The sequence below is a fragment of the Grus americana genome, chromosome 24 (assembly GCF_028858705.1).
Source record: "Grus americana isolate bGruAme1 chromosome 24, bGruAme1.mat, whole genome shotgun sequence".
Taxonomy (NCBI): domain Eukaryota; kingdom Metazoa; phylum Chordata; class Aves; order Gruiformes; family Gruidae; genus Grus; species Grus americana.
The window spans coordinates 8,076,823-8,104,747 of NC_072875.1; the positions used below are offsets into that span (position 1 = coordinate 8,076,823).

Consider the following 27,925-nt stretch of genomic DNA (forward strand, 5'->3'; position numbering starts at 1 on the left):
GGTTGGATGAGTGGACAGTGAGGTGGGTTGAGAACTGGCTGAACGTCAGAGCTCAGAGGGTTGTGATCAGCGGTGCAGAGTCTAGTTGGAGGCCTGTAGCTAGTGGTGTGCCCCAAGGGTCAGTGCTGGGTCCAGTCTTGTTCACCATATTCATCCATGACCTGGACGAGGGTACAGAGCATGCCCTCAGCAAGTTCACTGACGATACAGAACTGGGAGGAGCGGCCGACACACCAGAAGGCTGCGCTGCCATTCAGTGAGACCTGGACAGGCTGGAGAGTTGGGCAGAGAGGAACATAATGAAGTTCAACCAGGGCAAGTGTAGGGTCCTGCACCCGGGGAGGAATAACCCCAAGCACCAGTACAGATCAGGGGGTGACCTGCTGGGAAGCAGCACTGCGGAGAAGGACCTGGGAGTCCTGGTGGACAACAAGCTCTCCATGACCAGCAGTGTGCCCTTGTGGCCAAGGCGGCCAACGGTGTCCTGGGGTGCATTGAGAAGACCGTGGCCAGCAGGTCGAGGGAGGTTCTCCTCCCCCTCTACTCTGCCCTGGTGAGGCCACATCTGGAGTTCTGTGTCCAGTTCCGGGCTCCCCAGTTCCAGACAGACAGGGAACTACTGGGGAGAGTCCAGCGGAGGGCTGCGAGGACGAGGAGCGGACTGGAGCATCTCTCGTGTGAGGAAAGGCTGAGAGAGCTGCGTCTGGTTAGCCTGGAGAAGAGAAGACTGAGAGGGGATCTCGTCAATGCTTATCAATATCTAAAGGGTGGGTGTCTAGAGGAAGGGGCCAGACTCTTCTCAGTGGTGCCCAGTGACAGGACAAGGGGCAACTGGAACACAGCAAGTTCCATCTGAACATGAGGAAAAACTTCGTCCCTCTGAGGGTGACCGAGCACTGGGACAGGCTGCCCAGAGAGACTGTGGAGTCTCCTTCTCTGGAGAGATTCCAAACCCACCTGGACGCCATCCTGTGCGACCTGTTCTGAGTGATCCTGCTCTAGCAGGGGGGGTTGGACTAGATGATCTCCAGAGGTCCCTTCCAACCCCTACCAGTCCGTGATTCTGTGATTTTACAGTCATATTTGCATTATTTTTATTAATTTAGCTATGAAAAGGAATGTCCGGGATGTGACACAGCGATTGCAGCAAAATTTCCAGATCATCAGCGTAGAGGACAAAAATAACATGTGGCAGAGGCAGTGGTTGCAACATTATGGGTTCGTTTGGCATCACGGGGCAGGAAAATGCAACCGGGGATTTTAATAGCAAAACCATGTAGGGAAATCAGAATTTTTTAGAACCATTGCACAGGCACATCGGTGGTGACTGATGGGGATTGATAGAAAAAAAGGACCAAAAATGACATTTTTCCCCCCAAGCAATGGGAAATAGATGGATGTGGACACAGGAGAACCCTAACTCCCCGTGGAACAATGCACCTGCATCATCTCTTGGTGTAAAATTAATTGATTCGTGCCTTCAAATTACCATCTCTGTAGTTTTATTGCAAGGAAAAGAGGAGCTATGGCTTTTTCCAACCCAACAATGTTTGCGTGGTTGCCTTTTCTGGTGGTGTTGCATGTCTCTAGTCCGGAGAAATTCTCTTTTCTTTAACCAAGTAATAGGTTTCTTGAAGAAATGCATCAAAACGAAGGGAAATGGAATAAAAAAGGTGAAAAAAAATCTCCTTTTTTGGCATTTTGTTCAACAGTTAAGAACCAGCTGGACATCAGGGAAGTGTTGCAGAATGGGAAAATGGGTAGAAAAGGGGGGGGGGGAAATATTTTTATTGCAAGAGAAGAGTGCAGTTTCATTCCTATTACAGCTGGGTGAATTAGAGATATATAGTTATCTTGGGCTTATTTCGAAATGGTAATTTTATAAATATTATTTGCAAAATCCTGCCCACCTGGGAGGCTGTGGTACATCACCCTGAATTCTCCTGTATCCTCAATCATGGCACATTTCTCTCCCAAAAATGTTGCGTTATTGCTCAATTTGGGCTTTTTCCAATTGCTTCTCACATGCAAGAGCTCCCTCAGAGATGGGGTTGATAGGAAGATTACTGCTCCCGACTAAAAAAAAATGCCCATTTTTGCAAGAAGTTAGCATAAAGCTGCATGGAATGATATAAAATTGGGTTGTATTATTATTATTTTCACTATTTTACTATTATTCTGGCAAGGGGAAACCGTGGTACTTGCCCTGGCTTTTAGCAAATGCTGGTTCATCCGGTTCCGTCAAAGGACCAAAAAACCTGCAGAAATTTATAAAACGAAGGAGACTGAAGAAATTCAATCTTCTTGTCTATCATGCTTTTTTTTTTTTTCTCTCCTTCTTTTCTTATGGGAAATAGTGTCTGTACAAAGAGAACGAGTTTAGGGAAGACGCTAAGTGGGAGCTTTGCAAAGTGCAAATCCTTATTTTTTTCCATCTTTTTCTACAATTGCAAGAAACTGAAAAATCCCTTTCCCTGCAGTTTTGCCTCTTGAACCACCTGGAGGAAAAAAAATTTAAAAAATCGTGGGTTTAATATTTTTTTTCCCCCCACAGGAGATGCTGCAGAGCTCACCCGCAGCGTTGCCACCCGCCTCCAACCCGCCGCCGGGCATCGTGGTGCCAGCGGCCGCGCTACCGCCAGGCAACTTGGCCATGAGCGCTGGCAGCGGCTCACCTGCTGTGCCAGGTTGGGATGTGGGGGGAGCTCCTGGGGAGGGGGGTGGGGGATTGAAATTTGGGGGTTCGGTACCTCCATGAACCTTTTTTCCGTAGGTGGAGCCTTGTACCAGCCCGTGACGATGGTGACGTCGCAGGGCCAGGTCCTCGCCCAAGCCATCGCCCCCGGTGCCCTGCAGATCCCCAACGCCCAGGTAAGACCTTCGCACCTCAAAATTCCATTTTATGCAATATTTGCACTGCTGCAGCAAGCAAAAAAAACCCCCCAGTTTCTCCATATGTTCAACCTTTGGAGTACCCTAAATTTTTAATTAGCAAGAAATGTTGATTAAATCCATCCACGAGGTGCCTTTGGGGTACCTGAGAATGATGGCCTAAGAAATTATAGCAATGCTTCTACTATTGCTATATTATATAGTATTATAACATATAACATAAAACACATAATGTATAATTTATATTATATTATAGCGTAGTATATATTATTATTCTATTTAATAATTATCACTATCATACATGATTTCTATTATATCATGGATCGGGGATCACTGAGGTTGCCTGTCCAGTATGGCAATCATGGCGCTTATGGGAAAGGCTCATTTTTTTCCTTGCTTTACAGATTTTAGGGTATTTTTTAGCTATTTGCTCTGGTATTACTCCTTTTTTGTAATTGCAGGTGACAGCGCAGGGTTTTCCCCACGCGGCTGCGTTCTTGCAATAAGGCAACAATTTGGGGTAGAAATGGATTTATAAGGACAACTTGCTATCTGTGTCGGCTGCGTTGCCTGTGATCTCTTCCAAACCCCCGTTCCCCAGAAATTTGGGAAAAAAACCCCACCGCTTCCTGGGGGGTATATCAGCAAAAAATCCTCCATGCAAATTTTTTTCTGAAACACCCCAATTTAATTGCAGGAGCCTCTAAAAAAAAAAAACAACCAAAATGAGGCATTTTGGAAATGGGTGGCACCTCCCTGGCAGGTTTTATTGCCTCTGCAATGCTTTTAAAAATTTCTTTCTTTAATACCTCACCTTCGCAGGTTTAAATCTTGCAGCAAAACCCTCCGCGCTGTGAAAAAACACCCGCGCAGGGAATATCGGGGCAGAGAGAGCGCCCCGGACAAGCACCTCCGGATGCTCTTCCTGCGCCACCGGCATGATTTATTCAGCCGGAGCCCAGGGGGATCGCGGGGACCTGCTGGCCTGATGATTAATTCATCCAGGAGAAGCATTTTGATGAAGAGCTGGGGGAAAAAAAGAAATAAAAATCCCTTTTTTACTCAAGCACTGAGATTTCAGTTCGGTTCTTGCAACCTCATTAAAACTTCTCTTGTTTTTTTTGGGGGAGGCAGCAAATTTTTGCTCAATGGGCATGTTTCTCCTCGTGGTGGCAATCAGTTGGGTAAGGAACAATTGCAAGTGGGTAATCATGGCAGGGTTTTAACCTCAGGTTTGGAAAGTCTTTTTTTTTTGTTTGGTGGGGGTTTGGGGGTTGGTTTTTTACAGTAAAAGTGGTTTCCTCCTTAATCGCACATGGAAAATGGTCACGACTTCGGCACCGTGGTCCCCGACTGTGCCAGTGCCACCACAGGGAGAAAAAGCCCAAATCATTGGCAAAAAAAATGAGGTATTAAATAGATAATCCTGGGGAAAATTGGGGATGTCATGCAATTTTTTTGGGGAAAAAAAAAGGGTTTGGATGGTCCCTACGAGTTCCTGGTTTTTGCACTCACCCCACTCCCTTTTTGGTTTGGTTTTGCTCGGTTTTTGGGTTGCCCATCGCCGTTTTCAGCCAAGTCTCTCCCCGTTCCTCTCCCCTGGCAGGTGAACCTGGATCTCACCTCCCTCCTCGATGGCGAGGACAAGAAGTCCAAGAACAAGCGAGGTGTCCTGCCCAAACATGCCACCAACATCATGCGCTCATGGCTCTTCCAGCATCTCATGGTGAGCACCGCAGCCGCTGAGACACCCTGCAAACTGGAAAAAAAAAAAGGCAAAAAACCGCCAAAAACAAACAAATCAATGTGGTGGTTTATCTGAATTTATATTCAGGGGCACAAAGTGGCTTTGTTTTTATTTTGGGAGTATTTGGGGGATGACCATTTTCGCTGCAGGTGGCAAAAATACTCCCTTAATGCATGAAGAAGCAAACAAAAACAGAGGGGGGACTTCCACAAATTATTGTGGATGGGTGATGGAGCATTTTTTTTACACCTAACAGCTCCAAAATATGCTTTTCCAGCAAGCCAGGGCATAAAAGCTGCCCCACAGGTGTGGTTGTGGCACGTCGGCAATCAGTTGAAACGCAGAATTGCAGTATCGCCCCATTTTTGGGGTTGGCGGTGGAGATATGGGTAGATGGAGAGAGGTAAGAGGATGCAACCAGGATATTTTCTCTCATCAGCAGAGCTGGAAGAAGGGGAGAAAGCTAAAAAAAAGCCCCTTTTTCCTGCATAACTTGGCCAAGAAATCACGCAGAAGCTGGTTGCAAAGAGTTGCGTGAGGGTCTCCAGGAAGGTGGGAGACTCACAGGTAACACCATGTCAGAAAACAGCAGCTGCAAGGAGCAACCTGAGGTAAAACATGACCCAGGACATGTAGCAGCAGCTGGTTGGGAGCTTTCCAGTTCTTTTTTAATGAGAAATTTTGGATTTATTGCATTGAGGAGAAGAGCATCGCCGTGTTGGGCCGCCATCCCAAGCTGAGTTGTGCATCTCCCATGCTTTTGGAGGGCTGAACTGCTGATTTGCAAGCAGAAAAAAGATTTAGAAGATCAGAAACTGAAGAACAATTTTCTGCTGGGTGCTAGGAGAAACCCATGGTTTGAGATTTCCAAAATTGGATTGAAAAATTCAAATAAATTGTTCTTCTACTGGATGGTGAGACCTTTGCTCTCAGCCTGGTCCTCATGGTCAGAAGATGCTTGGGCTTCCCCATGGGATTTCTCCATCCAGCATCATAAATGATATGGTTTTTAACCTAATAGAATTGACGCTCGTCATTTTATTGGGTTTGGGAGTTTTGTAGCATCAGCAAGAGGAAGGAATCATGGAAATAATATGCCAGAAATGGAGATACTTTTACCAAAAAACAGCTGGTTTTTACCACTTTGGCATCCCTGAGGCCCCAGTGGGACAGGAGTCCCATGCATGCCATGACTTTGGGTGGTTTTGTCAAGGAAGTCACACTATTTTGAGGGCAAACAGCTGGAAAACGTGTCATGTGAATCAACACTGGTGCTGGCTTGGGGCTCCGAAGAATGACCTGTGGGGCTGGTTTGATAATAATTTCACTTTTGGGGTTGGAAAGGAGGATTTTAGCATGGTTGGGAGGAGGTTGTTGAAGCTTTGAGTGCTGGTAGTCTCCCAGTGCAGATGTTTTGGGGCGTTTTATTGATGCATCTGACAAGGAGCATTGTGGGTGACAGTGGGTTTTGAAGCCCAAATCCCACCTTTGCCAACAACCCTTATTTGAAAATTGCTAAAACTAAAAAAAAAAAAAAAATTCCTTCAAGGAAAAGCCTTGGACGGAAAGCCTCGGAAAAGCCTTAAGGACACTGGAGAAACCATGATGCTCTTGGATGCCACCCTTAAGCCTTGTATCTTGCAAATTCAAGAAGCCACCAAATTTGGGGTGGGAAAATAAAAAAAAAAATGAGGTGGTGTAATTTTTTTTCCCTCGGGGCTGCTGTTTTTCACACAGGGATGTCATTTTGCTGCCCCATCTCTCTTTTTTCCCAGCACCCCTACCCCACAGAGGATGAGAAGAGGCAAATCGCTGCCCAAACCAACCTGACCCTCTTGCAAGTCAACAACTGGTGAGTGCATCGGTGGCCCTCGCAGCCATCTTGCTAGCTTTAGAGATTTTTTTCATGCTATTTTGGGGCTATATAATGCTTTTTTGGGGTAACATGGGCAGTTGGGGACAATTTCTGAGACAGACTCGGATGTGTTTAATTGATGGCGTTCGTTTGCGATGTCTCAGTGCCCTCTCCTGGCAAACCCAGTGTGCAGCAGCCTCCAACTCATAGCTGGAAAAATTAATGCAATAGCGTGACATGCCACAGACAAATAAAATAGGGTAAAAACCCAGCTTTTTTGGACCATGCAGCCACTTTCAAAAGGGTTTTATATTGCAACTCATTACATTTTTACAATGTCTGTTGTTTTAATGCAAAAATCCGTGTAATGGCTCTTACTGACTTGACTGGTCTCTTTTCCCTGGAAAGGTTCATAAACGCCCGACGGCGCATCCTGCAGCCAATGCTTGATGCCAGCAACCCAGACCCAGCCCCCAAAGCCAAGAAAATCAAATCTCAGCACCGGCCCACCCAGAGGTTCTGGCCCAACTCCATCGCCGCTGGGGTCCTGCAGCAGCAGGGCGGCAATTCAGGGACAAATCCTGATGGTAAGGACAAACCTTGACGGCCCCTGCCCCTCCTGGGTGTTGTGGCCGTGTGTTAAAGTATGGCCAGATTTGGTAATGAAGGATTTCTAGAGGTTTTTATCCCCCATGGGGAAACACATGTTGAAGAGGTTCTTCCAGTTGGCCATCACGAGGGAGATGGCAATGGGGTGCTGCCATCTCCTTGGCATAGGAACAGCCCTCAAGGGTCGCTCGCTGTGGGGCATCACCTGGGGTATCTCCTGAGGTGCTGGGGAGGAGGTAAAGGGGGAGATGGGGAGAGGAGTGGAGCCCAAATGAAAAAAAAGATGAAAAGATGGAGATGAAAAGACAGATGAGCCAAGATGGGAAGCGAAGATGAAGAGAGAACATATGATGAAAATGAAGAGGAGCACACAAGATGAAGAGAATATGAAGAGAGCAGAGATGAGCATGGACCAGACAAGATGAGAACCGAGAAGATGAAGAGAAGGGAAGGTGGAAATTAAGAGAGGATAAAGAGATCTGACAGGCTGAGAGAGCTGGGATTGTTCACCCTGGAGAAGAGAAGGCTCCAGGGAGACCTTAGAGCACCTTCCAGTCCCTACAGGGGCTACAGGAAAGATGGGGAGGGACTGTTTGTCAGGGAGTGTAGTGACAGGCCAAGGGGAATGGCCTGAAGCTGCAGGAGGGGAGATGGAGATGGGATGTGAGGCAGAAATTCTTCCCTGTGAGGGTGGTGAGGCCCTGGCACAGGTTGCCCAGAGAAGCTGTGGCTGCCCCTGGCTCCCTGGCAGTGGTCAAGGCCAGGTTGGATGGGGCTTTGGGCAGCCTGGGCTAGTGGAGGGTGTCCCTGCCCATGGCAGGGGGTGGAACTGGATGGGCTGTGAGGTCCTTTCCAACATAAACCATTCTGTGATTCTGTGATTCTATCCGCCCAACCAATTTGGGCACCTACTTGCCCCAAAATGAAGGTTCCTTGTTATTTAATGAAGATACATTAGCTAAAAAAAATTAAGGGTTGGACCTTGGAGAGTGGCTGGGGCAGGTGGGTGCTCTCTCTAGGTACAGCTTCACGCTTGGGTTGTTCTTGATTTATGTACTTTTTTTGTCCTTTTTGTATTGGCTTGGGGAGTCCTTATTGATATTATTTCTTTTTATCTTCAGGCTCGCTCAGCATGGACAACCTGCAACCCCTCTCATCAGCCACGGCCACCATGGCCATGCAGCAGGCCATGCTGGCAGCCCATGACGACTCCCTTGACGGCACCGAGGAAGAGGAGGAGGAGGAGGAGGATGAGGACGAGATGGAGGAGGAGGAAGAAGAGGAGGAAGAGCTGGAGGAAGAGCCTGGTGGCCTCCCGGCGGCACCCGGCACCGACCTCGGCTTGGACCACAGTGACTCACTGGAATAGCAGCTCCTCTTGCGCCCTCCCCAAATCATTGACGGCACCGGAAACAAAACTTACCCCCACCCCCCCCCCAAAAAAGAAAAATGCCAAAAAGAACCGGCAAGAACAAAAACAAAATTGGTGAGAAAAAAGGAAATTGGAGGCGCTGGCGGATGTCCCGACTGCCCATGGGAGCACGGGGACCACAACAACGGCGCGTGAAAGTGAAGGACTCATGTTTACAAGGCACATATTGTGGCCAGATTATTTTTTTTTCAGGTTTTATTCTTATTTTCCCCTTTTCCCCTTCGTTTTTGGTAAGAAAAAAGTGTTTTTAGGGGAAGCCGTTTTCCCCACGTGATGCTCGGATTCTGGTGGGTGACACCAGGTTCTCAACGTGGGCCACCACGTCCATCACTTGGATTTCTCGGTGAAAAAACCCCAACCCCAGGACTGATGCTTTTTTGGGGTTTTTTTCCCCCAAAAAACACGATTCACCGGCATAAATACTGGCACATGGGGAAAAATGAAAATCCATCAGCGAGTGCAAATTCTGCTTCGGGTCGGATCTGAGGGGGGTTTCGTACTCTTGACCCCCCCGGATTGCCCAAATCTCCCCATTTTGGCCCCAATGCTGCGGCCGTTTGGTGACTCTGGATGCAACTTTCTGGAAAACGGAGGAAATCCCCCCAAATCCTTTAATTTATGTGTTAAAACCCTGTCGAATTTGGGGAAAAAAAACCAAAACCAAACCCACCCCATCCTCGTCCTCAAGGGCTGAGATTGGACGTGGAGTTGGGGTGAGGGGTGCCGGGAGCGAGACTTTCCCAGGGCATTTTGGTACCGAGTCAGGAAAAAAAAAAAGGGAGAAAAAAGGGGTTTAAAAATGCAGATTTTCACCCAAAATTGAACAGCAACTCCCCCCAAGATTCGCCCGGCTGGAAGGAAATTCAATATTGTTGCTGGAAAGACGTTTTCTCCCCGATATTGTCCACCCATGCGGAAAAACGGTGGAGTTTTACCCCAAACAAGCCATGGGGGAGGGCAGCTCTGCAAAAAAAAATGTATTTTGTTGTTTTTTTTAAAAAAATGCTAGCAAAAGGGTGAATTTCGCCTTAAAATGTGGCGCAAGGGGAAACACAAAAGCAAACCCGGGCGATGCGGGGCAAAAATAATAAAGGAATTTTCTTCTGCAGGTTCCTCCTGTAAACGCAGGTTTCTGTAAGAAGGATATTAATATTTTCTTTTTTTTTGGCGACTTTTTGCTGGTTTTGTCCTTTTTATTTTTTTGGCTCTTGAGGAGTTGAGAAAAAAAACAAAACAGCAACTGGGGGGGGGAAAAAAAAAAGAGCGATGCAATGGGCAGAAAAGCCTATTTTTCGATACTGATCTGGTGTGAATGTAATCTGTAATTTCATAAAGGATTCATTGTAATTTAGTATTAATTCATGGCCATTTATTATAAAGTGCTACGAGACAAGGTTTCGCAGCTGTATTTTATTGGCAGCTTCTTCCCGGGAGCGGAGAAACCCCCAAAATGGGTGAATAACCCCCCAAAATGGGCAAATCCCTCCGCAAATAAAACGAATCAGCCTCAAAAATGGATGAATTGACCCAAATCCACAATTGAGTGATGCGGCGTGAATGGGAGTTATATTTCCAAAAAAGTGATGCTTCCCCCCCAAAAAAAGTGATATCCCCCCCCAAAAAAAGAGCTTTGATGTGATTTTAATCTACAGATTTGAATCTGTGATTCTCCCCCAAAATGAGTGATGCGCCCCCAAAATGTTGCACACATGCCTAAAATGAGTGATGCTCACCCCAAAATGAGCTATATTCTCCAAAACTCCCCCAAAAGGAATGAAGTTACCCAACAGGGGCAGTGCCCCCCAAAAATGAGTGCTTCTCCCCCAAAATTAATTGATGCTCCCCCCAAAATTAGTTGTATTCTCCAAAAATGAGGGATGCTCCCCAAAAAGGAATGGTGGTACCCAAACAGGGCAATCCCCCCCAAAATGAGTGATTCTCCCCCAAAATATGCTGTGCTCCCCCCAAAATAAGTGATGCTCCCCCAAAGTGAGTTATACTCTCAAAAATGAGGGGTGCTCCCCCAAAATGAGTTATGTTCTCCAAAAATGAGGGATGCTCCCCAAAAAGGAGTGACCCACCCCAGAATGAGTGATGCTGCCCCAACACATGTTCTGCTCCCCAAAAATGAGGAGTGTTCCCCAAAATCTAAGTGTTCCCAAAAAAATGATACTTCCCCCAAATGAACAATATTCCCCCAAATGAGGGATGCTCTGCAAATACTTACTGTCTCTCCTCCAAAATTAGTGATTTTTTTTGGAGCAGTGTGCCCCAAAATCTTCTCAAAACCATGATGCTCCCCCAAAATGAATGATGTTCCCCCAAAATGCTCTCCCAAACTGGCAAGCCTCCCAAAAGTGAGTGACTCTCCCCAAAAGTGACATTCCCAAAAATGAGTAAATCTCCCCAAAATAAGTGACTTCCCCTAAAATGACAGAATTTGCCCCCAAAATGGATGCCGCTATCCAAAAATGAGCAATGACACCCAAATTAGGGACCGTACCCCAAAATAAGTGACAAACCCCAAACTGGAGGAATTCTCCCCAAAATGGCCGCTCCCCCCTGCTCCATTCCCAAATGAGTCATTGCTAATTAATGGGCTGATTTCTGGGGGGGGGGGGAAAAAGGTGACTTTTATATAATTTTTAGCAGAAAATGGAGCTATGGAAAAATCGAAAAATGGGCAAAAATTGCATCAAAATGGAATTTACAGCCAAATTTTACCCCTCGGATCGCAGCGATGGCCTGCGGTGTTGCAGCTGGCTCTGAGCACCCAGCACCTCATTAGCCAGAAATTTGCATATTTGATAAAACACTGAATATTCATGAGCATCTCGGCAAAGTCCTTGCCTGTGTTTTCTGCCAAAAAAGTGCGTTTTTTCTATCAAAAACTTGCAAAACAACGTCACAAGCTGAGGGATGAAGACGCCGGAGGCCGGTTGCTTAATTAATGAAACGAATTATTTATTTCCCAGCTGTGCAAAGGTGGGGGGAGTGCGGGGGGGGGGGGGGCACGGGCGACCCATTTTCCTCAGGTTTGGCCCCGTTTTCGGGGGGCGCCGGGGTGGGGGGCGTGAGGGCAGCGCTGCATCAGGTTGGGCAGAGCACTGCAAAGAGAGAGGTCACGGGTGTGCACCAGTGTGCACGAGGGTGCACCGGGGCTGTACGGGGCTGCACGTGGGTGCACGGCGATGCTTGAGCGTGCACAGGGATGCATGAGGATCCATGATGAGGCACAAGTATGCACGGGGATGCATGATGATGCACAAGTGTGCACGGGGATTCATGAGTATCCATGATGATGCATGAGGATCCATGAGGATGTACGACTGTGCACGGGTACGAGTATGCACAATGACGTATGAACACATACAGTGATGCATGAGGGTGCACAATGATGCACAGGGTTGCACTAGAATGCACAAGAGGGCACAGGAGCTGTGTGGGAGATGCACGAGGGGCACAATGGTGCATGAAGAGGGCACAAGGCATGCAGGAGGCTGCACAAGAGATGCACAAGGGCTGCGTGTGCCCATGGAGGATGAACGGGATGGAGGAGGGATGCACAATGGTGCACAGGGGGTGAAAGGGGGTGCACAGGGGTTCACGAGGCTGCGTGAAGGGAGCAGATGGGCTACGTAATGGCTCCAGGGGGGTGCAGGGAGTATGCGCAGCGAGGATGCACGAGGCCTGCGCAAAGGATGCACGAGGGGTGCACAGGGGACGTACCCGGGATTCACAAAGGAAGGATGCACTGGAGATGCTAAGGGATGCACGGGGATGCACAGAGATGCACGAGGGATGGGCAAGGGATGCACAAAGGCCACAAGGGAGATGCACAGGAGGCGTGTGAAGGATGCAAGGGGGGTGCAGAAGGGAGCTGTGGTGGATGCACAGAGGCACGAGGGTCACACGGGGATGGCAGGAAGGATGCACGCAGGATGCAGGAGGCGAGCAGATACCTTTGAGGATGTAGTCCGTGAGCAGAGTGGGCACCTTCTCGTTCCCCTCCTTCATGGCAAACAGGACTGAAAAGGGGGAAGGAGTTTTCCCATCAAAACCAGCCCCACAGTCACCATAGAGACACTGCCAGAGTTTCCCACAATGCACCAGGCCTGAGAGCATCCCAAAGAAGCACTTTCACCCCCAACCAGCCGGTCCGTGGCAATGCAGAATGGGTGTTTTACCCCAAAATCGTTGCTGCTATAGGGTGCAAAACTGGGGTGTGGGGGGGTGTTGCTGCACACCAGCTGTGCTGCTATGCTGCAAAACAGGTCTCCCCCCCCCCCCCAAATGGGCTTTGTTGCAATGATGCAACACAGGTGACTGTGCCTTAAATTGCCTGTGCAGCAACAATGCAAAAAACCACAGTACTGCACCCAAAATTTGCAATAATATGCCCAAACCACAGCCACTGCAGCAATGCAACATGGACATTGCATCCCAAATCTGCCACACCACTGCAAAATGTCCGATCCTGCCCCAAAACGGCAGCTTGAATGAATACTCACTGTTGGTGAGCATCTGCAGGTCCTCAACAGAAGGTGGCGACCCCTTCTTCTCGTAGGGAATCACTGTGTTCAGGTACTGAAAAAAAAAAAAAACCAAACCCAAAACCACCCCAAAAAACACCCAGATGGCACAAAACTGCCTATTTGTTGCAAATTTTTTACCACCCCAAATTGATGCAAATGCGGAATCTGCAATTTTCCTGTGATTGCATTTGATTTGCAGGGGGTACTAAATTAATTGCACGCTGCAAAACCTGCCCAAATGCAAACCCCTGCTTAGGAAGGATTTTGTGGGGTGAAAAATGGTGATTTTTGCAAGCTGGATTAGCACGATGTCCGTGATAGAGTGGGGTTGTAAAATTAAAAGTTATTTTCAAAGGGGTTTGGGGGATGCAGGGGAACGTGATGGGGGGCTGGAAGGGGACAGATTCGGACAATTTTGGGGGAAAAGGGCACCTGCTTCTCGTTGGTGGCGGGGCCGAAAGTCTGGCGCAGGCCAGAGTGCAGGATGCTGGAGATGCCCTCCATGCTGAAGCGCTGGGGACACACGCGTCACCCTGTCACCTCCCCAGGATGCCGACATCACCTGTGGCACCTCCCTGGGCACCAACGTCCCCCTGGCTCCCATCCACGTTCCCCCGTTCCCCTCCCACATCCCCGTCACCATCTCTGCCCCATCCTCTCACCTGTCCCCGCATCCCCCTGGTGCCTCTGCCCCGTCCATGGTCACCTCTCCCTGTCCCAACATCCCTGTCCCACGTCCCCACATACCCCCCAACCCTCACCCCCCCATCCCTCACCCCCCCGTGTCCTCCCGTCCCATGTCTCTGCCCTGTCCCCTGTCCCCCATCCCGTCCCCCCACTCCCCTGCCCCCCCATCCTCCTGCCCGTGTCCCCCCACCCTGTGTCCCCACATCCCCGTCCCACATCCCTCATCGCCACGTCCCCCGTCCCATCACCTCTCCCCTCTCCCTGCATCCCCCTGCCCCACGTCCCCCCATCCCATCCCATCCCACCCCATCCCCCTGTGCCCCCCCCCCGAGTGCCCCCGACCCCCCGTCCCCGCGGTGCCCCTCACCTTCCGGGGCATGTGGTTCCCACGCTCCAGACGCCCTCCTTGCAGGCTGAGCCCCTTGTCCCGCCGGCGGCGCCGGGCGGCCTCCCGCTGCTCCCGCTGCTCCCCCTGCACGGCCAGCAGCGCCCCGATGAAGGCCGTCTTCACCTCCTTCTCGAAGGCCAGCTCGTCCCGCCGCGCCAACTGTGCCACCAGCTCTGCCGACAGCGCCCGGCTCGCCGCCTCCGCACGCCCCGCCGCTGCCGCCAGCTCCCGCGTTGACAGCCGGCCCAGCCCTGCTGCCCAGGCATCGCGGTTAGAGACGGGCACGCGCCCACCGGGAGATGCGCCACGCCATTAGACACGCGGACGGTGCAATTAGTAAGGTGCATGGGGCGATTAATGGGCTGCCCGGTGCAATTAGTGAAACGTTCGGTGCAATAAGTGCAATGCGCAGTGCAGTAAGTGCAATGCACAATGTAGTAAGTGCGATGCCTGGTGCAATAAATAAAATGCCCAGTGCAATAAGTGAAATGCACGGTGCAACTAGTCACATGCCTGGAGCAATTACTCAAAAGCCGAGCGCAATCACTGACGTGCATGGTGCAATTAGGAAAATGCACACTAAAGTTTGCAAAATGCTTCGTGAAATTAGTGTGATGTAGACTGCAATTACTAAGACACACAGGGTGATCAGTGTGCTGCCCAGTGCAACTAGTGAAGCACCAGTGCAGTAAATGCAACTGCAACTTGGGAAATGCCCGGTGCAATTAGTGTAATGCACGGCACAATCAGGGAAACGCACACTGCAGTTTACAAAAATTGCATTACGCAATTAGCGGGACGCACACTGCAATTATCAAGATATAGGGGGCAAACCGCGTGTTGCCCTGTGCAATTGGTGAAATGCCCAGCGCAGTAAGTGCAATGTGCAGTGCAACTAGGGAAACGCCCAGTACAATTAGCAGCATGCCCAGTGCAATTAGTAAAATGCACAGTGCAATTAGTGACGTGTCTTGCGCAGTTGGTGTCACTCCTGGTGCAATTAGTAAAATACCTGATAAAATACATGACATGCTTGGGACAATTAGTGAAACGAATAGTGCATGAGTGAAACACGTGATGCAATTAGTGACGTACCCAGTGCAATTAGTAACGTGCCTGGTGCAAGTGAACACACACTGCATTTAGTGAAATTCCCAGGGCAGTTAATGAAATGCACAGTGCAATTAGTGAAATGCACACTGAAACTGTTAAAATGCATCATGCGATTAATGAGATGCACGGTGCATTTACTGGACCACCAATAAATAAATACACTGTGCAACTACCGAAATGCCCAGCATCATAAATGACATGCCCAGAGCAATTAAGTAATTGCCTGGTGCAATTAGTGATGTGCATGGTGCAATAAATGAAATGCACTGCGCGATTTGGGGAATGTGCAATTAGCAAAATGCCTGGGGTGATTAGTGATGTGCACTTTTTCCATTCGTGAAAAATCTAGTGTATGGTGCATGCACTGCACGAGGTATGGTGCAATCAGTTAAATGCATGCTGCGTTTAACGTACAGCATTTAACGTATAGCACATTTAACAAATTTGCAAAATGCCGACTGCTTTAAGGAAAGGAGCAACGCTTTCAGCAAAATGCATTTACCAAAACGCGTGGTGCACGAGGCATTTTGCAAAGCGCACGGTGCTCCTGGCGAAACCCCAGGTGCATTTAAAGCAATACTAAAAGCCAGACTAAGCTTTTTTTTTTTTTGCCAAGAGCCCCCTCCTGGCCGAACAGTGTGTGAACACTGGAGCAAGCCAGCCCTGAAGCCTGGAGAGAGATTCAATTGTCCAATTTGGCTGGAATTGGCCCCAAAAAGTGACTGGCCAGGGTTTTGCTGGCTGTACCTTCATGGGAGCAGTTGTTGTTGAAGGCAGGGGAGAAAGCACGCAGCTCGCGCAAAAGGATGGGCTCCGTGCCCCCACCACCGCCTTCGCCTTCAGCATCGGCCTCGGTTTCCTCCTCCTCCTCCTCCTCCTCGTCCTCGTCCTCATCACCCTCAGGATCAGCCTCGGGGTCGGGAGAACTCTGCATCAGCTCCTCCAGCTCCTCGATGACCTGCAGGGCATCAGCGTCCTCCATCCGCACCTGCAGCCCACAGCTACATCCTGCACCTACACACTGCACCCGTGTCCTGCACCCACGTCTGCGACCTGCTCCCTTCACCCTGCACCCTCCATCCTCCCCTTCGTCCTCCCTCTGCACTCCACACTCCCAGCTGCATCCAAATCCCCCCGCCATGGGTACTCATACCCCAGACCTGCACCCACCCCCAAACCCACATCCCGCACCTACATCTGCATGCTGCTCCCTTCACCCTGCACCCTTCATCCAGCACCCACACCCTGCATCTCCATCTGCATCCCCTTCCCCATATCTGCACCCTGCACCCCGCACCTGCACCCTGCATCTGCACCTTGCATCTGCATCCTGCACCCGCACCTGTACCCTGCCCCCTTCATCCGGCACCTGCACCCGTACCCTGCACCTGCACCCTTCATCTGGCACCTGCACCCTGCATCCTGTACCTGCACCCTGCACCTGCACCCCACCTCTGCCTCCCATGTTTTCGCCCTTCGTCCCACGCCACCCATTTGCATCCAGCACCCGCACCCCACCTTCCTATCTCCACCCAAACCCCACACCGGCACCCACCACCTGCACCTCTGTCTACATCCAAATCTGCGTCCCACGTCCCAGGATGACGGGATTTGGCTTTTTTTTGCTCTTTCAGCACATGGCCACGGGGCTGGGGAGGGCTGGGGCCACGACTGGGGTGGGTAAAGCCCGGCTTTTGGGGGACACGCAGGCACCCAGGTGCCCATGGGGCCAGGGGTACCTGCTCAGCTGTCAGCAGTGGCTCCTCGTTGATGCCCGAGTCTTGCTCACTCCTCTCAGTGAGCTCCTCCTCCTCCTTCTCGCAGAGCTGCAGGAGACACAGGCTGGGCGGCCGTGGTGGCACCGCAGGCCCGGCCCGGCACAGGCATGGCCCCAGCATGGACACAGACACGGCCCTGGCCCTGGCACAGGGAGAGCCACCAGGGAACCAGAGCTCAGGGGGACACGCTGCATGGGGGCAGGAGGTTGCATGGGGAGACATCAGATGGAGACATCAGATGGAGACATTGGGCAGGGAGACATTGGATGGGGAGATGTTGGATGAGAACACTGGATAGAGATGTTGGATGAGGGCATTGGATGGAGATGTTGGATGGGAACATTGGATGGAGATGTTGGATGAGAACATTGGATGTTGGACAGGGACACTAGATAGAGATGGATGGAGATGTTGGGTGGGGAAATGTTGGACAGGGATGTTGGATGGGAGTTTGAATAGGGACTTTGCACAGTGACACTAGATGGGGATGCTGGAGATGTTGGAGAGTGATATGATGGACAGGGAAGCGTTGGATGGGGAGGTGTTGCAAGGCGACAGAGAGAGACGTTGGATGGGGAGCTGTTGGACGGAGACATAGGAGTGGGAAGTTGGACAGGGAGCAGTATAGGTACGTTGGATGGAGAGATGTTTGAATTAATATATTGGACATTGACACTGGGTGGGGAGATGTTGGAGATGCTGGGTGGAGATTATGGGGACACTGGATGGGGAGATGATGGCTGGGAAAGCTGAGTGAAGAAGAGGTCAGATGGAGACATTGGATGGGGATGTTAGATGGGGAGATGTCAGAGGGGAACACTGGATGGGGAGGTGATGGGTGGAGATGTTGGGTAAAGATGTTGGACAGGGAGGCGTCTTCTCTTTTAACCACGTTTCACAGTCTACTTGGCTTTTTAGCAGAAAATAACCCAAGAAATTTACCTTCTCTCCCCCCCTTTAGCAACAGGGCGTGTAACATCCAAACGGGTTAAATTCACTGGATTTTGGGGCAGCTCTGCAGCCCTCCCACAACCCCAAACACAGCTATCCACAGCCTGAACTCACTACAACAAAGAAAACAGCATTTTCTACCCAAAAAAATACGCCACCTTACCCCCGGCTTGGGGGCAAACTGTCAAAGATCAGATTGCCAAACCAAATGTTTAACCTTGCCCGTTTCAGTGTGATTTCACCCTAAAAGGTGGACACCCACTGCGTTGGTGCTATGTCACCCCCAAAATGCCATTTTTTGGGGTAGTTTGCGGTGCTCTGGCGGTCGCTGGGCCCTGGGGTTGACTGACAGCTGTCAAGCATCGCCAGGGGGTCATGTGGGGATGGCGGGGATTTGGGGAGCCAAGGGTGGGGGGGGTCACAGCTGTACCTGGGGGTCAGTGCCGTCGGGGGCCTCAGCCCCGGGGAGCAGCCAGGGCCGGGGGGAGCCCCGGGGGGCGAAGCCGTCGGTGAGAGCATCCCAGACCCTGCAGGGAGGTGGGTGGTGAGCAGCAATCCCAAAACCTTGCTTCCCAGAAAGCCATCCCAAAATGCTTCAAAACACCCCAAAATGCAGGCCCAAAACACCCTGAAATGCCCCCCCAAAATCCCAAAACACCACTGAGATGCCCAAAATATCCCAAAACACCCCAAATGACGCCCTACAAGACCCCAAATGATGCCCTAGAAGACCCCAAAGCTTCTCAAAGTATTATCATGAAATATTGCCGTGAAATACCCAAAAAATGTTGCCCTATTTGAGATGCCCCCCAAACATTGCCATCAAAATACACCCAAAAAGGCCACTGAAACGTCCCCAAATGTCTCCAGATGCCCCAAAAGACCACCCTGAAATGCCCCAAAACATCCTGAAATGCCCCCAAAGCACGAGAAACACCCAAAAATGCCATTCTAAAACACTGGCCCGAAGCCCCAGTACCCTCTGAAAGGCCCCAAAACACCCCAAAACGCTGCCCTGGAACACCCCAAAATGCCTCTAAAGGTCCCAAAGCTCCCAAATGCCCTGAAATGCCCCAAAATGCCATCCTGAAACACAGAAAAATGTCCCCCAAGCCCGTATTGCTCCAAAATGTCACCCTGAAATGCTTCAAACCACCATCCCCAAAAAAACCCTGAAATACCCTGAAGTGCCCCAAAACATCCCAAAATGCCCTTTTTGGAACACCCAGAAATGCCCTAAATTCCTGTCCTGAGACACTGTCCCAAATTGCTCCAAAGTGCCCCAAAATGCTGCCCCAGAACATGCTGAAACATCTCAAAATGCTGTCCCAAACCCGCCACCCCAAAAACTCTCGAATGGTCCAAAATACTGCCCTGACACCCCAAAATGACACTGGGAAAGCCCCCAAAATGTTGTCCTCAAACATTGCCCAGAAACACCCTAAAATGCCTCAAAAATACCCCAAAGAAACACCCCAAAACGCCTCCACGATGCTCCAGAACATCCCCCAATTTCCCAACACCCCAAAATACTTCTGCAATGCCTAAAATGCCTCAAAACTCCCCAAAATGGTGCTCTGGAAAATGCTGAAATGCCCCAAAATGCCACCTTGAAACACCCCAAAATTGTCACCTTGAAACAGCCCCAGACCACCCAAAACTGCCCTGAAACACCCCAAAAATGGCCCTGGAACATCCAAAAATGCTGCTCTGAAATACCCCCTGGAATAACCCAAAACACCCCAAAACACAGCTGTGATGTCCCAAAACCCCCCAAAATCTACCAGAGTCCTGAAACAACCCCAAAAGTGCCCCAAAGCACGGTCCTGATACTGCGAACTGCACCAAAACACCCCAAAAAGAGAGAAGGTGGGGGGGAAAAAGGTGAAAAAGGGAGGGAAAAGGGGGAAAAGAGTGAAAAAGTGGAGAAAAGGGGAAAAAAGGGGAAAAGGGGGGGAAAGGGGGAAAAAGAGGGAAAAAATCGGAAAAAAGGAGGGAACAAGAAGGGGGAAGGGGTGAAAGGGGAAAAAGGGGGGAGAAAAGGGGGAAGGGGGAAAGGGGGGAAAGGAGGAGAAAGGGGAAAAGAGGGAAGAAGGGGAAAAAGGAGAAGGGGAAAGGGGAAAAAGGGGGAAGGTGGAAAAAAGGGAAAAAGGGGGGGAGGAAAAAAGTAGGGAAAGGGGGGGAAAAGTGGAGAAAAGGAGGAAAAAGGAGGAAAAAGAAGGAAAAAGGGGGGAAGTGGAGAAAGGGGAAAAGGGCAGAAAAGGCGGAAAAGGGGGGAAAAGGGGGGGAGAAAGTGAAGAAAGTGAGAAAAAGGAGGAAAAAGGGAAAAGAGGGGAAAAAGTAGAGAAAGGGAAAAAGGGGGGAAGGGAGAAAAGGGGGAAAAAGGGAGAAGGGGGAAAAGGGCGAAAAGGAAAGAAGCAGGGAAAAGGTGGGGAGAAAGTGGAGAAAAGGGGGAAAAAGGAGGAAAAAGAGGGAAAAGGAGAAAAGAGGAAAAAAGGGGTAAAGAAGGAGAAGATGGGGAAAAAGGCAAAAAGGGGAAAAATGGGGAAAAGTGGGGGAAGGGCAAATGGGGGCAAAAGGGGAAATGGAAGAAAAATGAGAAAGGGGGAAAAGAAGGAAAAAGGAGGAAAAGGGGTAAAGAAGGTAAAATGGGGGATGGGGAGGAGGAAAAGGGGTAAAAGAAGGGAAAAGGAAAAAATGAGGGGAAAAGGGGAAATGGGGAAAAGGAAAATGTAAAAAAAGGGGGAATGAGTGGAAAAATGGGGAAAAAGGTGGAAAAGTGGAGAAAAAGGGAGAAAAGGAGGAGGAAGAGAAAAAAATGGGGAAAATGGGAGAAAAGAACCAAGAAGTGGTAACATTGGGAAAAAGGTCAAAAATGGGGAAAAAGGTCGAAAATTAGGAAAAAGGCACAAAAAGAGATGAGAAAATTTCTCTCTAATTGAGGCAAACCCACCCATTTTCCCACCAAAAATGGTGGTTTTAGTCCGAGACGGTGCCACATCCACGAACATCCCGATTCTCCCTAAATCACCCCAAAACTGCCTGCCCCTCCCCAGCCCCAAAACTGTTCATTTTTGGTATTTCTCTCATCTCCCTCCTCAGCTGATCTCAGTTCCCCCCTAAATCACAGATTTCACCAATTAACGTGCAAAAATGCGTATGTCAAAAACCCCTATACTCCTATTTTTAATAAAAATGCAGCAAATAAGGAAAAAATAAGTGATTATCCCCCAAAACTTGGGTTTTTTTCTGCTCTTAAAGGGCCAGCACCCTGCAAGGTCAGGCAACCAGCAGCAGCAGATTTCTGGGTTAATTATGGCCAGAATTGGTTAATAATTAGGGAAATACATCAGCTTTAAGGCCCCAGCCCATCCCCCGCCTGCGCACACAGGGCTCATTCAAGAGGGAGGAAAAAAAAAAAGCCCTGTTTTGCCCAAACTGACCCAAAAAGACACAATAAGCAGCACAAAGCGGCGCCGCGAGCCGGCTGCCGGCGACAGCGCGGTGCTCCCGGCGCAGGGCCAAAACGCGTTTTTTTTCTCTGAAAAACCATCAGTTCTGCCAATTATAAAAATCAATTCAGCCTCAGCGGGTTTTGGTGAAAAAAAAAAAACCAAACCACCTCGAAACAAGGAGATCTGGGGGCTTTTGGGTAGAAAACGACCACTTTGCATGGTGAAAAAATGAGTGTTAGGAATTGTAGTCTGGGGAATATTCCCAATTAAAAACCCCAAAATCCATTAGTAAGGTGTTAATGAATTAAACATCGCTGGAAAAAACCACACAAATTTGGAAAAAAATCGGCATTTTGCAACAACAAAAAAAGATTTTTAATGAAAAGTTATGTTTTAATGCAAAGACCACTATATTGTGGTAGGGCTGGTGGGCTTTGGCCCCAAATTGGCTGCCCCCAGCACATTGCAAGCAGGAGGCTAAGCTCTACTCACACCTTAGTCAAGGCTTACACTTACCCCCCCGGGGGCTTTCCTGCAATGCGACATGGGGCACCTCGCTGTGCCTCCTCATAGGATGCCACACCACTACTCCAAGGATCCCACACAGCTACTCCAAGGTGCTGCAGGATCATGCCACAGCGCAGGGGGCTGATTTGCATGTGGTGGTGATCTTGCAAGCGTGCAAGGAGGTGCAATAGGCCCCAGAGGGGTGTTACTCATAGGATACTACACTGCTACTCTGATGTGCTACAGAACCACATTGCAATGGGGTAGGCTGGTCTGCGTGCTGTGGGAGGGGGGGCATATCTCATGACCGTGCAAGGAGGTATGTGGGCTCAATGGTGGCCTACTCATAGGACCCTACACAGCTACTCACAGGATACTACACAGTTACTCCATGCTGCTGCACCGTGATGCAAGGGGCTGAGTTGCATGTGGGTGTACCTTGCCAGCATGCAAGGCAGCATGAAGACCCCAAGGGAGTCCTGACTTATAGGATACTGCAGGGCTACTCCTCACATGGTGCATGACCATGCTGCAATCCGGGGAGCTGGTCCAGGAAGTCCTGCAAGGGTGCAAGGCAGCATGCAGGCTGTGAGGGGGCTTACTCACAGGTTACTACCCCACCACTTCGCTGCGTTGCATGACCACGCTGCAATGCAGGGAGCCAGTTTGCACTGGAGGGGGGTGGGGGTGGATTTCACAGGTGTGCAAGGAGGCGCGTGTCCCCAGGAGTAGCGGGGCCTTACTCACTCCTCATCCTGGAGGCGCTCCTCCTCCTCCTGCGCCTGGAGACGCCCCCGCACAGGGGCCAGACCCTCGGTGGCAGCGTCGTAGTTGCGGAAGCAGACAGTGAGCTTCTCGTCGAACTCCTGCACCAGGTCCTCCATGGACTTGAAGCTCATCATCTCAGCTGAGAAGCTCTCCAGCTCAGCCAGCGCCGGGTCTGCAGCGCGTTGCGGGGTGCCCCCATCGTCCCCAGGCCCCTCCTCGAATTCCTCCTCCAGGCTTACGAGGGGTGCCTCCATCGTCCTCCACGCCAACGCACCACTTAGCTGCGGGGAGAGGGTGCTACTCACAGGTTACAACACCAGGGCTCTCTCTTCTCGTTGCTGCTGCTGCTGAAACTCTACTGCCAGGGCTATTACACAACCAACAGTATCTCTGCAGTATCCTAGTAGTATCCCAACAGCATCTTAGTACTCTCTTCATAGAAATATGCTGATATCCTGACACTATACTAGTAGTAATTTACTAGTAGCACTTTACTAGTAGCAACAAAGTGTTGATAGTGGCCCAAAAGTATCTTGTGCTACCCTGATAGTATACAAAAAGTATCACAACACTACCTTTTTTACTGAACTGGTAGCATTAGTAGTATCCTTATATTATATCACTATCTTAGTAGTGGCCTGAAAGTATCATGCTAGTATCAGTAATGTGCTGACAGTATCCCAAAAGTTCGAGTGCTGCCCTGATAGTATCCCAGAAGTATCTTACCACTATATTTTCTAGTGCCTTTGTAGTATCTCAGAAGTATCCTACCAATATTCTACTAGCATCCTGACAGCATCCTACTGAGTACTGTCCTTACAGCACCTTCGCAGCATTGTGATAATATCCTGATAGTATCGTAGTAGTACCCTGATGCTATCTTAGTAGTATCCTGGTAATGGCCCTGTAGTATCTTAGTAGTGCCTCAATAGTATTGTGAAAGTATCTCAGTGGTATCTTTGGAGTATCCAGGCAGTATCTTGATAACATCTTAGCAGCATCCTGATAGTAGTATATTAGCAGGCTCCTAATAGTGTTGTAATGGTATATATAGCTATTATCTTAGTGGCATCCTGATAGTATCTTGGTAGTGCTATATCCAGATATTATCTTAGTACAATGTTGAAAGCAACTTAAGGGTATCTGTTGTAGTATCCTGAGAGTACCCTGATGGTGTGTTAGCGCTGCCCCAGTGGTACCTTCATAACAGTATCTTAGTATCAGCCCTGGAAAGATGCTGGAAATATCTCAGTAGTGTCCTGATAGTATCCTGGTAGTGCCCTGATAGTACCTCAGTAGTGTTCTTGCAGTATCCCAGTAGCATCCACATAGTATCCTGACAGTATCTTAGTGCCACCCTGAGAGTGCCTTAGCACTGTCTGCAGAGTAACCTTACAGCATTTCAGTAAACTCCTGATAGCATCTTAGTAGCATCCCAGCAGTATCCTGAGAGTATCTCAGCTGTGCCTTGATAGTATCACTACTCCCTCTCTAGGTTACTGAGAGTACCCCAGCAGTATCTTAGCAGTAGTCTCATAGGAAGCAAATACTAATCTAGCAGTAAGCCAGTAGTAGCACAGTAAAGGTGTGTACGTATGTACACCGTGCACGATGCACCCTGTGCCCGTGCACTCTGCAGACGCATGCAGAGTGCACACACACGTGTGTAACATATCCAGGGGTGCACATGTGAAAAGGGTGCAGATGAAGGTGCACACACGCTGCATGCTTGCTCGGGCGGTGCACGCGTGTTGGGGTGGATGTGTGCACACGCATGTGCCCCTGTGGATGCATGCACTGCCCCCATTAACTGTGCAAGTATGCACCTACTGCACACGTGCAGCGCTGTGCATGCATGCACGCCCATACACGCACGCCGTGCATGCACTGTCTGCCCCAACATGCCAGCATCATTCGCACCCCCACCCCGGACACCTGCAAAACACGAGCTCCCCAGTTGCACGCACACACCTGCACATGCATGCGCCATGCATGCTGCACCCACTGTCTGCACCCCCCCATACGTGCAGCTTTGTGCATGCACACACCCATGCACTCCCCGCGCATGCAGCCGCGTGCTTGCACCCCCCTCAAACACCCCAAAATGCCCTCAAAGCATCTGCCTCTGCTCCGTGCCCCCCCCGCCCCGCAGCCTGCGCGCATCCCACAATGCACCGCCCTTGCACGGATGCTGATGCGCAGCGGAGCACCCCCGGGGAAGGCAGCGCCCCGCTGCCACCCCCCTCCCCGACACGGGCACCCCCCACAATGCAACGAGGGGCCCCGCACCCCAATGCCCTTCCGTGCTGCACCCCCAAAATCCCCCCTCCCCCGTGCACGTCAACGCAACGCCCCATGCACCGCTCAATGCGCCCCCCCCCCCCCGCGAAATACACAGCTGCGGCGTGAGCCCCCCCATGCACGCGCCACCGGACCTACCCCGGAGCTTGCACCACGATGCACCCTCAAAACGCCGCCCCCGCCCCCGCCCGCCAGCGCACCCCCAGCGCACCCCGCAGTGCATGCATTACCCACAATGCACCACGGCGGCGCGCCCCCGATGCACCCCCCACCCCCCGCGCACGCGCCCCCGGGGGTGCCCGCACCTCCGTGCAATCCCCCGTGCTGCACCCCAACATCCCCCTCCCCGCCTGCACGCAATAGCAACCGCCCTTGCGCCCCCCGCCGCATGCACCCCCCCCGCTGCACCCCAAAATCCCTCCTCCCGCGCGTGCACGCCCATGCACCCCTCATTGCACGCCCCGCCCCCCCCCCTCCGCAGCACCCCGGACCCCCCCCCCCAGCCCCGCACCCACCTGCAGCCCCGCATCCTCCGCGCCGCGACGGGAGGGGGAGGGCTGGGGCGGGGGGTGCCGCCACAGCACCGCCCTGCGCACGCGCGGGGGAGGAGGGGTGACGTCACCGGGAAGGTGGGTGCAGGGAGCCCTGACGTTGTGCCCCCCTCGGGGGATGGTCTCCGACATCTTTTGGTCCCTAAAATACTGTTGAGGCCGCCCCTCCCCGATGTACGTTATTTATACACGTGCAGCTCTCTCCAGACATATCACGTACATTGTAAATAGACATTTTAAAAAGACACTGAGATAAAGATGAAATAACATGTCAAAAAAATATTAAATCTTTTTCCTCTCCCCCCAAAAAATTAGGGGTTTTTTTTTAAATAAATATGTTTTAGAGCTCACGTGTACTGCTTTTTTTTTTTTTTTCCTAAATCGCAACTTCACAGTTTGCAGCGCAGCCATTCAAAGGTCTGGTTTTAAGTTCATTTTCCCCTGACACTGGGTTTAAGGGCCAGCCGGCCTTACACGGCTCCAGGGGTGCAAAAGGAGGATGAGCATCATTGGCTTCTCTCGCCGACTCCTTTTCCATGCCGATTTGCGGTGCGGCGGACAGAAGAAGGGTTTCCCCACCAGCACGCTGCTTTTGGTCATTCGTGTTAGGTGAGAAACCGCACCCTCAGCAAGTTTGCCAATGACACCAAGCCGTGTGGTGTGGTCGACACGCTGGAGGGAAGGGATGCCATCCAGAGGGACCTGGACAGGCTGGAGAGGTGGGACTGTGCGAACCGCATGGAGTTCAACAAGGCCAAGTGCAAGGTCCTGCACATGGGTTGGTGCAATCCCAGCACAACTACAGGCTGGGCAGAAAATGCAACTATAGGCTGAGCAGCCCTGAGGAGAAGGACTTGGGGGTGGTGGTTCATGAAAAGCTCAACACGACCCGGCAGTGTGCGCTTGCAGCCCAGAAAGCCAACTGTGTCCTGGGCTGCATCCCCAGCAGCGTGACCAGCAGGTCAAGGGAGGGGATTCTGCCCCTCTGCTCCGCTCTGCTGAGACGCCCCTGCAGTGCTGGGTCCAGATCTGGGACCCCCGGGACAAGAAGGACGTGGACCTGTTGGAGCGAGGCCAGAGGAGGCCACAGAGATGATGCGAGGGCTGGAGCACCTCTGCTCTGGAGACCTCAGGCTGAGAGAGTTGGGGTGGTTCAGCCTGGAGAAGAGAAGGCTGCGGGGAGACCTTAGAGCCCCTTCCAGTCCCTACAGGGGCTACAGGAAAGATGGGGAGGGACTGGTGACAAGGGCAGGGAGTGACAGGCCAAGGGGAATGGCCTGAAGCTGCAGGAGGGGAGATGGAGATGGGATGTGAGGCAGAAATCCTTCCCTGTGAGGGTGGTGAGGCCCTGGCACAGGGTGCCCAGAGAAGCTGTGGCTGCCCCTGGCTCCCTGGCAGTGGTCAAGGCCAGGTTGGATGGGGCTTTGGGCAGCCTGGGCTAGTGGAGGGTGTCCCTGCCCATGGCAGAGGGTGGAACTGGATGGGCTGTGAGGTCCTTTCCAACATAAACCATTCTGTGATTCTGTGATTCTATCCGCCCAACCAATTTGGGCACCTACTTGCCCCAAAATGAAGGTTCCTTGTTATTTAATGAAGATACATTAGCTAAAAAAAATTAAGGGTTGGACCTTGGAGAGTGGCTGGGGCAGGTGGGTGCTCTCTCTAGGTACAGCTTCACGCTTGGGTTGTTCTTGATTTATGTACTTTTTTTGTCCTTTTTGTATTGGCTTGGGGAGTCCTTATTGATATTATTTCTTTTTATCTTCAGGCGAACCCAAAATGTTGCAACCACTGCCTCTGCCACATGTTATTTTTGTCCTCTACGCTGATGATCTGGAAATTTTGCTGCAATCGCTGTGTCACATCCCGGACATTCCTTTTCATAGCTAAATTAATAAAAATAATGCAAATATGACTGTAAAATCACAGAATCACGGACTGGTAGGGGTTGGAAGGGACCTCTGGAGATCATCTAGTCCAACCCCCCCTGCTAGAGCAGGATCACTCAGAACAGGTCGCACAGGATGGCGTCCAGGTGGGTTTGGAATCTCTCCAGAGAAGGAGACTCCACAGTCTCTCTGGGCAGCCTGTCCCAGTGCTCGGTCACCCTCAGAGGGACGAAGTTTTTCCTCATGTTCAGATGGAACTTGCTGTGTTCCAGTTGCCCCTTGTCCTGTCACTGGGCACCACTGAGAAGAGTCTGGCCCCTTCCTCTAGACACCCACCCTTTAGATATTGATAAGCATTGACGAGATCCCCTCTCAGTCTTCTCTTCTCCAGGCTAACCAGACGCAGCTCTCTCAGCCTTTCCTCACACGAGAGATGCTCCAGTCCGCTCCTCGTCCTCGCAGCCCTC

At 50.8% G+C, this 27,925-nt stretch overlaps 2 protein-coding genes across 13 annotated transcripts in view; one reads left to right on the forward strand and one right to left on the reverse strand.

Annotated features, from left to right (window-relative positions):
- Window positions 1-9,769, forward strand: part of PKNOX2 (PBX/knotted 1 homeobox 2) — an 88,734-nt gene extending 78,965 nt beyond the window's left edge. For all 3 annotated transcript variants that reach the window (XM_054803045.1, XM_054803047.1, XM_054803048.1), the window contains exons 8-13: window positions 2,555-2,687; window positions 2,774-2,871; window positions 4,499-4,618; window positions 6,415-6,491; window positions 6,903-7,081; window positions 8,225-9,769. In XM_054803045.1, coding sequence (XP_054659020.1) covers window positions 2,555-2,687; window positions 2,774-2,871; window positions 4,499-4,618; window positions 6,415-6,491; window positions 6,903-7,081; window positions 8,225-8,472 — 855 coding nt within the window. In that variant the 3' untranslated portion in view covers window positions 8,473-9,769. The remainder of the gene's footprint in view (window positions 1-2,554; window positions 2,688-2,773; window positions 2,872-4,498; window positions 4,619-6,414; window positions 6,492-6,902; window positions 7,082-8,224) is intronic.
- A 1,708-nt stretch (window positions 9,770-11,477) lies between these two features.
- FEZ1 (fasciculation and elongation protein zeta 1) lies at window positions 11,478-25,627 on the reverse strand. 10 transcript variants are annotated; one of them, XM_054803279.1, is made up of 10 exons: window positions 25,534-25,627; window positions 22,697-22,998; window positions 18,418-18,514; window positions 16,998-17,084; window positions 16,006-16,216; window positions 14,125-14,396; window positions 13,503-13,583; window positions 13,047-13,122; window positions 12,498-12,563; window positions 11,478-11,642 (listed from the first exon to the last, which is right to left on the reverse strand). In XM_054803279.1, the coding sequence occupies exons 2-10, from the start codon at window positions 22,969-22,971 to the stop codon at window positions 11,626-11,628; spliced, it is 1,182 nt and encodes a 393-aa protein (XP_054659254.1). In that variant the 5' UTR covers window positions 22,972-22,998; window positions 25,534-25,627; the 3' UTR covers window positions 11,478-11,625. The 10 variants fall into 10 exon arrangements, with proteins under 10 accessions (XP_054659254.1, XP_054659248.1, XP_054659249.1 ...); XM_054803273.1 differs by having other exon boundaries at window positions 11,478-11,947; XM_054803274.1 differs by having other exon boundaries at window positions 14,125-14,399; window positions 16,006-16,246; window positions 22,697-23,014; window positions 25,534-25,591.
- Window positions 25,628-27,925: the final 2,298 nt, after the last annotated feature.

Bases quoted from the DNA above. Each gene is read 5' to 3' on its own strand.
- FEZ1 (XM_054803269.1), bottom strand. The intron at 17,085-18,417 runs GTACAGCTGTGA...TGTCTCCTGCAG, and splicing joins CCGACGGCACTGACCCCCAG to CTCTGCGAGAAGGAGGAGGA. The intron at 12,564-13,046 runs GTGAGTATTCAT...CCCCCTTTTCAG, and splicing joins CCTGCAGATGCTCACCAACA to TCCTGTTTGCCATGAAGGAG.